At 41.4% G+C, this 15,139-nt stretch overlaps 1 protein-coding gene across 1 annotated transcript in view; it reads left to right on the top strand.

The window, feature by feature from the left end:
• Positions 1-6,316: 6,316 nt before the first annotated feature.
• Positions 6,317-15,139, top strand: part of LOC136644091 (SITS-binding protein-like) — a 41,172-nt gene continuing 32,349 nt past the window's right edge. Inside the window, exons 1-2 of the mRNA XM_066619618.1 lie at positions 6,317-6,781; positions 13,678-13,849. Of these exons, the coding sequence (XP_066475715.1) occupies positions 6,317-6,781; positions 13,678-13,849 (637 nt within the window). The remainder of the gene's footprint in view (positions 6,782-13,677; positions 13,850-15,139) is intronic.

Here is a 15,139-nt window from a genome sequence, read left to right as displayed (position 1 = left end):
TAAAACATGGGCCAGCATGCCTGCCGCTGGCATCAGGAGGATTTGATGCCACATGCCCACATCCACCCACCCACTCACCAACATTTGCCACCTATATCTGATGCTCAAATTGGTGAGAGATGATCTGGGATAAACCAGAGGACAGAAAAACTGGGAAAGGTGGATTCTTCTAGCCATGACACACTTGAGGACATCATAAAACATTTGGAAAGAAACTTTCACATATGAGAAAGTTCAGATGAACATTAATATAAACATTAATAATCTTCCTCTGCCCCCCATCTCCCAGTGCACATAGAGTCCCTCTGGACTGCAGATGTGAACAGAGCTATCATCTTGTGTATGCGTCATTGTCTGGGTTTTTCAAGTCAGAAGGGTGTCTATTAACATTGATTCTAGTTTGAACATTAGACATTCCAGCATTCAGCTGTGGAATCCTATGCTGTTCAAGAGCCTTTTGCTTTTGGGCATCCTTTACCTGTATTGGCAAATCACCGTCACTAATAATAAATGACTCAGTCACGCCATGTAAGCAGAGAAGAGTGAACTAAGTGTGTGTGCACTTTTATCAAGAACAAAATATGAAATACCATTTTCAATATATGGATTAGGAGCAGTAAGTCTCCTCTTTTGGACCGCTTATGGGACACACAGAGAACTCTGGCTGCAATATCTGCACCCAGCCCACTTTCTTCCTATGGACTCTAATAGGGTTGAAGCACCCTAACTGCATGTCGGATTGCAACTTATGGATCTTAAAGCCCAAGCATGAGTTGTAGTTTTATTCATGACAGTTCTTGAAATCTAAATCCTTGTCTGCATTCTTCAGAGTTCAATCAAATCCATTTAAGAGCCCCAGCATCCCAGTTACTTAGAGATGATGAAACTGCATTAAGCACACTCAGTTGAAAAGGGAAAGCAGTACAGAAAGAAATAAAGACAGGAATGTTTACAAGGCAGGGTTTATTGACCTGTAGATGTAGGTCTCATCCAGGAACTCAGTGGTTTAAGTGGCAGTCCTGTTGTTGTTTTGTTTTTTTAAATCATGAGCAAAACCTGATACTGTGAGGTTTAATGTCTTTGAATGATCGTTTTTCCCCTCTGTCTTCATGTTCTTCTGGCTTCTTGTGCACCAGGCTTCACTGCTTCTACTGAATGGAGGCCTCAAATGGATATCAACGTACTGCTTTGGAAGAATGTGGGCTTCTGGGCTGAGCTGTGGAAGGTGGAGCTGGGGAAGAAAGCTCAACTTCCCTGAAAACTAATACCTTTTAGAACAGGTGTTGAAGGACTAGATAGGAGCAGTTCAATAATGAGTTTAGTGTGTTTAGTGTGAACCTGAAGAAGTACCTCACTTTTAGCTAACCCAGTCAATGCATTATAACTGACACAGAATTTGGAAATTAAACATTTGGGTAGTAGCTACTCAGTAAAACTTTCAGCTTTAATAACACACACATGCTTCCACTAGGAGAGAACAAAAGAAATGTCCAAGTTGATGTATTGATCCATCCACAATGAATTTCCCACTCTATGAAAACATGTAGTTACCAGTTCCCTTATAGATTTCCACAAACACTTTTCATCTTCTGCATCTTACATACACCACTCCAAACCAACACCACAGAACAAGAAAACATCGTGACCTACCATAACCATTGAGAAACTATCATACCTCAGTCATTGGTAAGATCCTGCCTGTCTATGACTGATTTATCTGCTGAATATTTATGAATACAGTACTTTGGACGCATAACAAACCTGTCCAGCTTGGATGCTTGAGTCTTGTCACTATCCAGAAACAAAGGAACTTGTGTTTGGTGCTCGGGTGCTTCTACTAGGCTGACATGATCTATATCACCATATAGGTGATACCATTTCAGGATGTTGCAATGAGGCATCTTATCACTCTGGAAGCTGGAAGCTGGTGCCTTACAGAACTCAGCCACATAATTGTTCAAGGTCATCCAGCCACAACTGTTGTTGATACATTTTGCTCTAACATCAGCACTACTCTTCCTGTTTTTCAGCAAGAACCTTTCCAAGATTTTGCTAGCAGTGAAAAGCTTTGGATGACACAAGATCCGTCTGCCTGAGGAACAGTCGACCCAACAGCTTTGTCTTTTTGCATGGCTGCTAACTCCTATCAGCTGGCATTGTTGACCTTCACAGCCCAAGGCAATGTAAGGCTTGTTTCAGCAGAGTCCAAGAACCCCAAATTGAATTGTCCAGGTCAGTGATTTTCAACCTTTTCCCTCTTGGGACACACTGGCAAGGCACTAAAATGGTCAAGGCACACCATCAGCTTTTTGACAATTGACAAGGCACACTGTGCTGTCAATGGGGGCTCACATCCCCTAATGGTCCAATTGATAAATGACCCTCTTCCAAATTCCCACGGCACACCTGGGGACCATTCGCAGCACACCAGTCCGCCATGGCACAGTGGTTGAAAATGGCTGGTCCAGGCCATGAGTTTGCTTCCCAGATATTTATCCATTTGGCATGAGGTGTGTGTGGGGGGGGGGGAGAGTGTGTGTTTTACTTTCCAATCCAATACTATCTCTAGATTGGTTTGGATGTGATAACCACAATTTTCAATGTTATTTTCCATCACTTCTAGCAAAGCAAATTTTGAGGCAGGTGTTGAGACTTACAACCATTTGTCACCTTATTTCAGCATAACAATTAAAATGAGAATCACAAAAAGCAGGATCTGTACCCGGTATAAAATTGAGCATGATTTCTCTGATTTTGCATCATTTATTCTTCTGAGGGAAGGGGTACTCCAGGGCACTGAATCTTTGCCCCCAAGTACTGGAAATTTTTTTTTCCCCGGCCACCCTTCTGGCCTCTGAGATTTCAGCAGGCATTTCCCTCACACGTCCAAGTCTATTTTTGTGACCAAAAGGAGAAGGAATTATAGTTCTGTATGTTTCTGGATGGGACTGACTAGGAGAATTTTATTATTCCAGGACGCTGTACTGCTGGATCAAAGGGCACCATTTTTCAGTAACAAAACTTCAAAGGGAGACTTCAGCAGGAAACTACAGAATTAATTTATTAAGAGGTTTGACTCTGTTTATTTGGGCTTGAATAGGGACAATGGTTTTCTATCACATTGCAGATGTCAATGAACTTAACAAGTTGAGGAAGATTTTATCACTAATTATTTCTATAACCGGCACTGTGCATACATTTATAGCCCAATCCTATAGACTCTGACCAGCAGTAGAACACACGTCCCACTGCCAGAGACTGCTGCTCTTAAATTTCACAAGCTGGAACTCATGCATTTCATTTGACCCCACTGTTTAATTTTTTTTTCTCTTTCCTTATCCTTGTGTGTGCGTGTGTATATGTCTACACATGTGTGTGCATCTTTCAGGAGCCACAAGTCCATTTGCTGCTTCTGTACAACAAATTAACACAGCTACCCTTATGGAAGTTATCATTTTTATAATATATGGGAAACTCACTGAACTCAGAACTGTTGTCAAAGCCAAGACATTTTTACTACCCAATCCACAGCCTAGTAATTGATGCTGAAATACTTCAGCTTCAGCCAACATGCAGCTCTGGGAAGTGCAACAGTTTTCTTCAATTCACTCCCTGCTATCTAGAGGCCTGTGCAGTGTGGCATTTGAAATGAAACACCTGTCCTCTTCCACTGTGTAAATATTTGTGTTGGGACAGGAGGCTATGGGTTTAAAGTGATGTCCATGTGGAAATAATACATGGAAGTGGAAGCACGAGAGTAGTCATGGGCCTTGCCCTCTCCTGTTAGTGTTCATCTGAACCTGTGAACGGAGCCTTCATTTTGTACATATGCATGGGCTCTGTTCACAGGTTTGGGTAAATGGAAGTGGCCAGCAGAGATGATCCCATCTCCACTCTATGCATTCATTCTAAATGGTTATACAGGCGACAATTCACCATCACCACCTGCTTGTGCTGGCAGCTTTTTGGGGGCCCCCTCCTCATAGTGGCCATGGACTATCGGTGAGGAGGATGAGGAGAAGCCAAAGAGGTTTCCACTGAAAGATTTTTCTGTAAGCTACTCTTTGAGATTTATTGGCTGAAGAGTATGGTATAAAGGCTTTAAATAAAATGAGGTCACAGCGCTCGCCAAGTGTTAGGGCTCACAAACGTGCCTTATGGTACGTTTGTGACAGTGCGTGCCGGCAGTAAGCCAGCATGCAGAGCCCAGGATCGGGCTCCTAGTCATGCAAATCTGGGTTTAGAACTAGTTTAATGGCTGCTGTTTTCCTTCTACCATCCTTTTATGACCATAAGCCAGAAAAGTTCTTGCGAATTTTCTCAATTTAGCTTAAAGAGCTTATGAATAGCTCAGCTTGCTCAACAGTCCAAAACCAACTGGAGTCAATGAGATTTCCTGATGACGTTGCTTGGCTTTGGGCCAGACCCTCTGTTTTGGTTCAAGCAACAAACAAACAACCTATCTTTATTTAGAGGATGTTTGGCCATATTTTCTTAAACATTGTTTGCACTTATTGGCATTTCAGCGGTCACAACAACAACAACAACAACAACAACAACAACAACAACAACAATAATAATAATAATAATAATAATAATAACTAATTGTATGCTGTTTCCTCATTCTGCAGGAACCTAGCATGTGATGAGTAGGATGCAGAAGACCTGCTGATACCAAAACTCTGGTCTAGGATGTTGTGTGTATTTTCTTGCAGTTTCTGGTGAGTCAGTGTTGATGCGTCAGAAAGCTTAATATCCAGCAGATCTTAAATGGCTTTTGTCATCAACCTTATTTTCTGCACCCAGTGTAAGCTGATGGGTAGTTTTACAGTTAGAATTCAGTTACATTCATTCACACATTTAAATCAAGATGTGCCTATGATCAGTGGCTTTTTTTTGTGATGGGCTTTCCCAGTGCCAGCCTTTCAGCAGCACCACATCTGCTCAGGTGACAGGAGGGAGAGATGGAAGGAGGACTCAGAGGGTGAGAAATGGTGCAGGGGCAAGAGGTAGGCCAGGAGGAGTGAGAAAGGGAGACGTTGCCAAGGTGTGGAAGATCCCAGCAGAGCGCCTCTTAGCTGCGGAGCTATGAGGTGACACCTTGGCCAAAGTAGCGCTGCTGAATAGGTGGCCTGCATGATAATTGAGCTCTCCCCTACCTTGAAAACATGATCATGATGTGCATATTTTCTCTTCTGTTATTTGCAGCTAACGATTTCCTAAGTGAGAAAAAAGTGCTTATTTCTGATCATTACCTTCATAATGACATCGGTTCCTGCTTAAAGTCACCACTTCTGGCCACGAACTCTATTTGGCTTGCTGTACAAAACAAGTTTGGGACCCCTGATCTAGGGCCTCTCTTTTTGGATGAGTCTCTTTTCATATTTGTAAATTGTATTAAAATTAACCTCTTAAAAAGAAGAGGGGGGTGGGTTAATGCATTCCCGGTGAAATATGAGTAGACACAGGAAGACTCAGTACACCTATACTGAATGTAAAATAATGCAATTACGTTTCACTACTTTTGCGAATGTAAATCAGAAAAGTTCAGTTAGCATTCAAGGATCTAGGCCTATTGGCATCATCTAAGATGTGGTTAACTCACTTCATATAACTGATAACTCAGTAGAATATAATAGACATTCCTTATTGCATGCTCTGGCTTTTAATTTACATTTGGCAACTGTACTTGGAACAAACACACTTTGGCAAAGCTTTCACAGTGAACAGGCCTTTTTGGGGGTCCCTTGGTGGACTTTTGTGCTTCAAACGCTTAAATTCAAACTCAGACACGTGGTACTCAAGCGGTTCTTCATTTCTTGGTACAACCGCTCCCTACTTACCTGTTCTGGGAGCAGCTTCCCTCTTCTACAAATGTGAATATCTTATCTCCTCTTTCCCCAACAGATGTGGGCTTCCTCTGAGCTATGGATCAAGTTCCTGATTAGGCACAGTCTGACATGCCAGAGAAATGTAATGGCTCAAGTACCTGGGACAAATCTGGCAGGGCTGGAAGGAACTTTGTAGCTATATTTTGTAGCCTTTCTCCCTTTACATTGCTAGGGCAGAACTGCCGAAAAGAACTTTCCCAGACCTAAGCCCCTCTTTGAATAATGTGGTAAAAAATAAAAGTCTTACTTCCCCCCTCCTCTTTTTCCTCCCCCTACACTCTGGGCAGGGACAGTGTGAAGTTATTCATGGACAGCAGGGGAGAAGAATCAAGTTTGAACAGAACTTCCTGCAAACCTCAAAAAGGGAGAGCTCTGGGCCCTTAAATCCCCTTCTTAGCTCACTTTTAAATTCTGCATGCTGTAAAATGTCTCACAGTCGTCCCAAGAACCCAAGTTCAATCCCAGAGGTCACTTGGGAGTCTGGGCTGAAGGAGATGAATGAGACATGGAAAGCAGGAATTGCCTGCCTTGGGGTGGCTGTATTTTTTGTGATGACCATTGGGATTATTTACTGGCAAGTGGTGGATCAGCCAAACAAGAACTGGATCTTGAGAGGGAGCACCAGCGGACTTATCTGGGAACGAAAATCTAATTCCCTCGTCCTGCAGACTCTGAGTGAAGAAAAGACTTTGCTAGAGATCAACATGGGGAGCTTCCCAGACATGGAGGTGCCTTTTGTGAAGAACTTGTGTTGGCTAAACAAGACAGAATTCTGCTACACCTGGGAAGCCATGGTAGACCTAAGGATCTCCTTGGAACCCAGACTTTCTTCCAATATAGAGTGCTACAGCATCAGCTGGACCCCTCTGCACTGCCTGGTTAAACTAAAGGTAATGAACTACAGCCTCAGTATAATTAGCCAAACAATTGTATTTATATAGCATTCTCCAACTCACTTTCAAGCAGAGCAGATATTCAACTTCTGTATGATCACATATTGTTATGAGCAAGGCAGCTTTGACAAAACTCAGGTGGCAGTAATAGCACTGGTAGTGACAGACAGCTGCACAGGTTTTCACAGTAAATTGAAAAGATCTGTATTTTTCTGTTCCAAATTTATGAGAATTTTGAACAAATAATCTTAAACGGTGGAATTCTTCCCCATTGCCAGGATGCGTTGGTAACTTTTAAACTATTTGCGCATAAAATAATGATGACAACAAAATAACAAATCAGTCCACTCAGTTCTGAAGCAACCAGATCTTCACTGTGCTGTATTATTAAGAGGGTGGTGGCAGAGCCATATTTTAAGAATTGAAGGAAATAAATCAATAAATGAAAAATATGAGATCTGAAAATAAGAAGCTGAAAAAGGGCATTTCTTGACACCATCAAGGGATAATTATTTCTATTGGATCACAACAAAAGTCTCCCTTCCTTAACAAAAAAACAAAAACAAAAAAACAAGTTTAAAGGGATTGTGAAACTGACAAGTGTCTCTGGCACTGAAATATCAATGCTTGTCTGAGTATACCCCCCCCCCCCCCAAAAAGGGAAAAGAATGCTTTGGTGTGTCCTGAATATGTTTAATCTTCTTAGAGCAATTAAAGATTTTAGGTACAATCCTAAGTGGATCACACTTAGAAATGTCTCATAGGAATCAGTTGGATTTTCTTCCAGGTAATACATTTATGGTTCCAGTTGGGGAATCCTTTACAAGGACAGTTCTGTAATGTGGAGTAAAACTGTATATATTAATTTTGAATTTAGCCTCACTCCTCTCGGGACTTGGGGCAGGTTTCATTTAAAAACTGACCCTATTTATATGTTCTAAGTTAGAATAATATAAAAGGCTCTGACCCAAAACAAATGTATTTGGAAGTAGGATTCTTCATGAGCGTTACAAAGAAAGCCTTTGCATCTGGTATGTGCATCTAGTTAGCACTGTTAATTCAGGAGAGGTAGTGGAAGAAAGCTACTTTTTCAAATCAATATACTACATAGCTAACGCAGTTTTATATCTGAATTATACACATAGGCACAATGAATAATGGAGTGAATAATACTGATATCTGACAGCACAATCCTATGCATGTTTACTCAGAAGCAAGCAAGTGTTCACTAGGGCTTCCTCGGGGTTTTAGGACTACAGCCCCAGTTTCATGTGAAAATTTGCATATACAGTGATATTTTGTACAACATATTTAAGTTAATTAACTGCAGCAGTGTATTTTAAATAATGCAATGGTCGGTGTGGCAAATGCTGTTCCTTGTAATTATTGCTATTGTTTTGCCAGTGCCCTATCTCTGGTTATATTGGAAATAAATCCAAAATCTATGGAGTCAGGATATTTTTTATGAAAGAGATAATTTTTCATTTTACAGTTCTGGAAAGGTAGAAACAGAAGCAAGAGATCCGATAGCAGGGATAAGCAGCTATAACCTTGTTATTTCATTTAAACATGAAGATCAACAATAGGTCAAATTCCTCACCACTGGGGAAGCATCCTATTTTAGGCTAGAATCTGACTATCTTTTTAGAAGTTAAGCAATAATTAGCAGTAACCAAATCAAAGACTCGGAGTTAAGCCAAACCTTTTCAGAGGTCAAGGATTCAGAAAATTCTCTTGACAGGAAGGACCTGAAAGGGCTTTGCTGTACTTGGCGTTATCATGGGATTAATTTTTTTTTTTTTTGGCTTGTGAAACTGATCATCTGGAATAAAAGACACTTGAGTGCACAGTGATATTTTATTAAAATACAACAAAAGAAAAGAAGCTAGATGCCTTGATACCAGATTATTGCCTGACTGCACTAGAGAATGCACAGCAGAGTAAATACAGATAGAGATCGTTGAGCTAAAATGTGTTAGGGGATTATTGTGCTTTTGAATTTGCCTGTAGCCTGCTTGTGAATTTTTTGCTAAGATGTGAATGTTGGCACTTCCAACACTCCTCATTTTCAAAGTTGGCTTTTTCTACTCTTCCTCCCAGTATTATCTACCTGTGTGTTGTTGTTTTTTGTTTGTTTGTTTTTTGCAGTTTTAATAAAAACTCTGTGTTCTAGTTCTTTACTTGCCTGCTGTTGGCTGAAATCAGCCAGAGCCTTATCTCAATACTCATGGAACCTTGGTTCCATGCTTCTGGATAGGTTTTGGGCGAGCACTCCATGTAACTGAGAAGGAGGTTTTCAAGGATGATCTTTCTCTACCTGGCTTTGTCCATGGTGGCAGTGAAGTCTACCACTTTTGGCCCTCACATTGGAACAGATCAGGGAAAAGGAGAAAGACCCTAGCACAAGGACTTCCCCATCCTCCCCAATCACCACCCAGGATCTTGAAATATTTCCCCAGATTGGAAAATCTGTTTGCCAGAAGCAATAATAAGATGAGTATACAATGTCAGTGATCAACAACTTTTACACCACCTTCAGCACTTTGAAAAAAATTGCATCTGTCTCCAACTTTGTTTATAGGATAAGAAGGGATTAAAAGTAAAATGCTGTTAAAATGTAATCTTTTCATTTATTATTTCATTGAATTCTGGGCCTTATGGCCAATATATCTGACTAGGCAAATATTGAAAACCACCTTTTAAAAAAATGCAAGCAAAGGATATCAAGGTTTTTCCACACGGCTTTTAATCTGGTACTGAGTTAAAAGCATGAGATTAATTCTTTGATCAGATGGGGAGATGGTGTGCCACCCTCACATGTTGGTTTACGGCAGTGTTGCTAGCACTATTCCTGCTATGTGAGAACCACTATGCTCAGCCTAGTGCACCTAGAGATTGCACTGACCATGCCTATAATTTCACCATCACCCCATGCCCTGGGCAAATGTACCCTCAGGGTCCTAATGCCCTAGTTGACATTCATATTGGGGGCCCTTTAGATGCAATATGGTAAGCTAGGCTTCACATTGTTTTGGCAGTGATTTACAGTCTCTCTCTCTCTCTCTCTCTCTCTCTCTCTCTCTCTCTCTCTCTCTCTCTCTCTAAGTTATACAAGTAGTGGAGGACCAGGAGGGTTCTACTGAATTACTGCCGGTGAGGTGAAACTGATCTTTAATATTCATGAGTCTGTTACTGATCAGGACCCACTTATTCATAGTATTTTTCAAACATACTCTCTGCTGTATCAGTCTTTCCAATTAAAAAAAGAAAAGAAAGCCTGAAAGTAGCCTTGTCACTAGTCCTGGTTCCATTTGAGCAGTATGAGAAGCATGACAGGGATATGAGTAGGACTCTCTCTCATTAGCGGCCGACCCCTGACATTACTGTTAATTCTGAAACCCTCAAAAACTCCAATTCCCTTTGAAATGTGCCTGGGCTTTCATGTAAAAAGCCTCATAGCACTCATGATGCCTGCTGAAGGCTGGAAGTGACCGTTAAGCAGGTGATGAAATAAGCACTTTGTTCTCACACAAAAACTCATTAGCTGCAAATGACAGAAGAAAACATGCAAATCTTGTTCATATTTTCAAGATATGAGAGAGAGCCCAATTATCAAGCTGGGAGAGTTCAATTAAAACGGGTGGCTGAATAAATTGCTTCCAGGGGCCACCTTCAGCCCATATGTTTAACCCTCCTGGTATAGGCAATGTAGAGGAACCATGCAGGCAGCTTCATGTGCTCTAGTGATACATGTGCCTGGGTGAATCTGTCCATTGAGACAGAGCTAATATGACAGAGTCCATTGAGACATGAGCTAATAGTATGAGCTGCGATTTTTGTACAAACATACATGGGCACATGTTCACTCAGACAGAACAGTATGTGTGAACTGAGTAACCAAAGATATAATTATCACACAGCAATTCTATTGACATCAGCATTTGTTTCCCTTATAATGATGCCACAATGCGTCATCTCCTTTCACACATTTCATTTGTCTATGTAAGTGTATACCAGTACATGAAGGCGTACTGGCTCATATACAGTTGTGTGCCTCTTAACGACAGGGATGCAGACCAGATGCGTTAAGGGGCACACACTTGTATATGAGCAGACCTGACAGTGCCCACGAGCCCAGAATATTACACAGAATATTTCAGGTACATGCATAAGGTTACATCCAAATGCTCTAGGGTGTGAATGGTGAATTCTGTTTGTGCAACAGAATGAAAGGCATGGTTTTTGGAAATTCTTCTTTCCTGCTCCAGCCCCTTAAACCTGCTGAAAATCTGCTTCTGTGGTCCCCCACAGCTGTATAGAGACTGCATAGAGGATTGCAACCTTCAGTCTGTGGATCACATTAGCAACTACGCTTGTCTTAAAAGCATAGTTTTCCCCCCTTATAGTTCAGGGGGGAGCTGTAGCCCAGTGGTAGGGTGTGTGTTGTTGGCAACCTTCAGTCTCGAAAGACTATGGTATCGCGCTCTGAATGGTGGTTCTGGAACAGCGTCTAGTGTGGCTGAAAAGGCTGATTTGGGAGTGACAATCCCTTCCACACTGGGAGCAAGTGCAGTCTGTCCCTGGCCTGTCTCCCTGGCTATGGGCCTTCCTTCTTTGCCTCAGTCTGTTGGCCAAGTGTCTTTTCAAACTGGGAAAGGCCATGCTGCACAGCCTGCCTCCAAGTGGGCCGCTCAGAGGCCAGGGTTTCCCACTTGTTGAGGTCGCTCCTAAGGCCTTCAGATCCCTCTTGCAGATGTCCTTGTATCGCAGCTGTGGTCTACCTGTAGGGTGCTTTCCTTGCATGAGTTCTTCATAGAGGAGATCCTTTGGGATCTAGCCATCATCCATTCTCAACACAGACATCTCTGTTTCAGCAGTGCATACATGGTAGGGTACTTGCCTTGTATGCTGAAGGTCCTAGGTTCAGTCCCTGGTTAGGTCCTAGGCGGTGTTAGAAATGCAGGTCAGACACCAAGTGAAACAGCAAAAAGAATTTTGTCACTCTTGCAAGAATGGGTTCCCCACAAGCTGAGAGGCACACAGAGAGATTGTTACATGGGTTTTTATTCTTTCCCTCCCTTGTTTCCTATTGGTTAAGTTACATTTTTTTCTGGCTCGCCTGCAACATTAATGTTCCCCCACCCTGTACATACATCCCATGTTCATGTAAAAGACCTAATTAGCTAAAAGGGGTGTGTGAGAAAATATAAATTTACTATTTAAGCATGCGCATTTAAACTTGAACTTTTGTCTTTCTCCACTTGCGTGTGTAGATGCGGTTCCCCTTGCTGAAGTTGGATAGTCTATTTCAAGTTCACCTGCAAGTCTAGTTTCAGTTAGAATTTCCGGCTAGCCCTTCTTTGTTCCTCTTTTTCTCTCTAATAGCTGGCTATAATTGCATAACAACCTTAAGGCAAGAACAACTACAAGTCAAGCTTTGGTGATTAACTCCAGCTATCCATATTACGTATATAGATCCTTATTGCAAAAACAACATTCCTTGTTTCCCACAGTAGAAATGCATATTGCCCCTATACCATGAAGCAGGGTGGCTAGTTATAGTGCTTCTGCATGCATAGTAAGCAGATGATGTAACTCAAGGCTGGAACCAATAGCCATCCATCCTGGCAGTGAGGCCAAGGGATTTGAGGCAGCACAGTAGCCCAGCCAGTGTATCCCACCATAAAATAATTCTAAAGCAGAGCTAAAAGTTCAGCGCTGCCAACAAACCTTGGCAGCCATCTTGCAACATTTCGGATTCTCCAGAGTAGTAATCGAGCTTTTCAGTCCAGAGAAAGCTATTTTAAACAGTCAGTGATTGTAGTGCTAGTAATAGGCAGCAAATGCTGGGATTATCCCCCAAGTTATGTATGGTTATGTACTACCTTCCTGAATTTTTGGTGGGAAGATTAGCAACCTCTGGTTGCTGGCATGTATACAAGCTGCATCAATCAAGGAGGATTAGAGTCTAGCTGGCTTAAATTGGCATAGTTCTACAGGTCATGCCTCCTGGGATTTTCTGCAGTATGACTCCAATTGCTAGAAAGCAAATAAGGGATGCAAACCCTATATGAGAAGGTGCCAGATAATAATGCATAAACATTACCAAAATATTCACATTAATAATTCTAAATCAATGAACAAAAACTATCCAAGAAACCATCAAAAAATGTTCATGAGCCAATTAATTAAGCTGGTTGTCAAGTGTTAACCTCAGCAGTTAACATACATTAAGTCTGTGATCATACACACACTTACTGCACAAGCCTATGCATGTCTGCCCAGAAGTAAGCCCCATTATAGTCAATGGGGCATATTCCCAGGAAAGTACGGTATGTATAGGATTGCAACCTTAATGGGCAGTAAGCTGAACACAGTGGAACAGTGGAATTTAACTTCTGAGTAAACATGCACAGGATTGTATTGTACAATATTTGATAAAGATCAAATGAAATGTAATTGAGCCACAAGAAATAATAAGTACTTAAGACAGCTGTTAATGAACTATTTTCATCCTGAACCATCAGATCTGTGGTAGCTTCTGTGACTCAAAACCTGGAAGGCTACTGACCATGTTTTCAGTGCATTCATTTCCATACTAACCATGGCTAGGTGATCAGGCAGCATTACACCTGCACTAGGCCTTACTCAGGGAGATTTGATTCAGTATAGGAAAGGTATCCGTGATACTGCCTATAGAGCTGCAACAGTGATTTGGCTCTTATGTATTGAACAATGTTTAGAGATCTGTTTCCATATCTTTAGTGCTGTTACTTTAGCCTTTAGTTAGGGCGCACCTTCACAAATTGATAATTTAAGATTGCCTCCTAACATCAAAGCTGTACTTCAAGCATATACGCACAGCATTTTCCCTCTGATATTCTGGTCTTCAGGACTGCTTTTCCATGGCAAATATTTTCTGGTATGGAGGAGCAAGCATCAGCACTCAGCACTGGCCTTTGAACAACATGGACCTTCAGTCCCAACTGTTCATTATCAGCGACCTCACCAAAACCCCCACTGGCTATGGTTCGGTCTTGGAAAGATATTTCCTGGGATCAACTGGTAAGGTTTCTTTTATTCTCTTCCCAGTATGGTGGGGCCTTCTCCATAGTAGCACTAGACTGTGGAACTCCATCCCTGTTGAATTAAACCATTTCTGCCCAACATTGCATATACAGGGATCAAATGTGGGCTGGGCAGAAATGGATTAAGAACTGAACTCCCCCCTATTAGTAGAAAACAGTGTTATTTATTTTACTCAGAAGTAAATACATTGTGTTCAGTAAGTCTTAGGTTTTAATCCTATCTTACTCACCAGAAACAAACACCTGTCTTCTGGAGGGGGGGTTGACTTTTTTTAATATGGCATTTGCTACTGGATTGTTGCCATTTCAACTGCTTATTAGTTTCTACTTATGGTTGTTTTACTGTTTTTATTGCTTGGTGTTTTTACATTGATTGCATTTTGTACTGATTTTATTAATTATGTTTTATTGAGGTTATAAACAGCACTAGTACCTTTTCAGTAAGGAGAATGGCAGGATATACACTTTTTAAAATAAAATAAATACATAAATCTGTGGTTTAAACCATTTGGCTAGCTAGACTCCAGCTGAACCAGGGCCATTTCATCACATTATTTTCTGGGAAGAGTGGCTATGTTACAAAATAGCCTTGCTGTTGCAGTGAACTATGGGTGGATTATCATACCTCATAAGAGTGCAGTGTAGTAATGTAATAGGGCCAGGTGCCTCTTAGCTTCCTTTCTTTGTGAAGAACTGCTCACATTTGCTTTCATTTTAAAAAATGGATGCACTGAGGGTGAGTGAAAAATTACAGTACTAGATTAGCCAGGATTGGATCATGTTCTTACAGCTGCCTTTTTACCTGTGCTTAAGATCTCAGTGCATTTAAGGAGACCAGAGCCTGAGAGCATTTTCATTAATGAGATATGACCTTAAATTGGTCTCTGATGCCAATGTGAAACCTCAGTAGGCTAGATCAGGGATGTCAAACATAAGGCCTGGGGGCCCGGATGCAGCCCTCTAAAGCTTTTGATCCGGCTCTCAGCTTTTGAGCAGTACTGAGGTGTTACTGCTGAAAGGGCAGTCCACATGAAAATTGGGCTATCCCTTATCTTGAAATATGATCCAGATTTTCATGTTTTCTCTTCTGTCATTTGCAGCTGAGAAAAAGTGTTTATTTTTGGTTATGACCAGTTTAATCACTTTCTGTCTAATGACATCACTTTCAGCCCTCAGCAGACATGATGAATGCTGTTCGGCCCTCTGTATGAAACGAGTTTGACACTCCTTGGCTAGATAGAACTGTTCCATGCTTACCATGTTCACA

Source organism: Tiliqua scincoides, chromosome 1 (assembly GCF_035046505.1).
Source record: "Tiliqua scincoides isolate rTilSci1 chromosome 1, rTilSci1.hap2, whole genome shotgun sequence".
NCBI classification, from domain to species: Eukaryota; Metazoa; Chordata; class Lepidosauria; order Squamata; family Scincidae; genus Tiliqua; species Tiliqua scincoides.
This window is presented reverse-complemented; position numbering and strand designations above follow the sequence as displayed.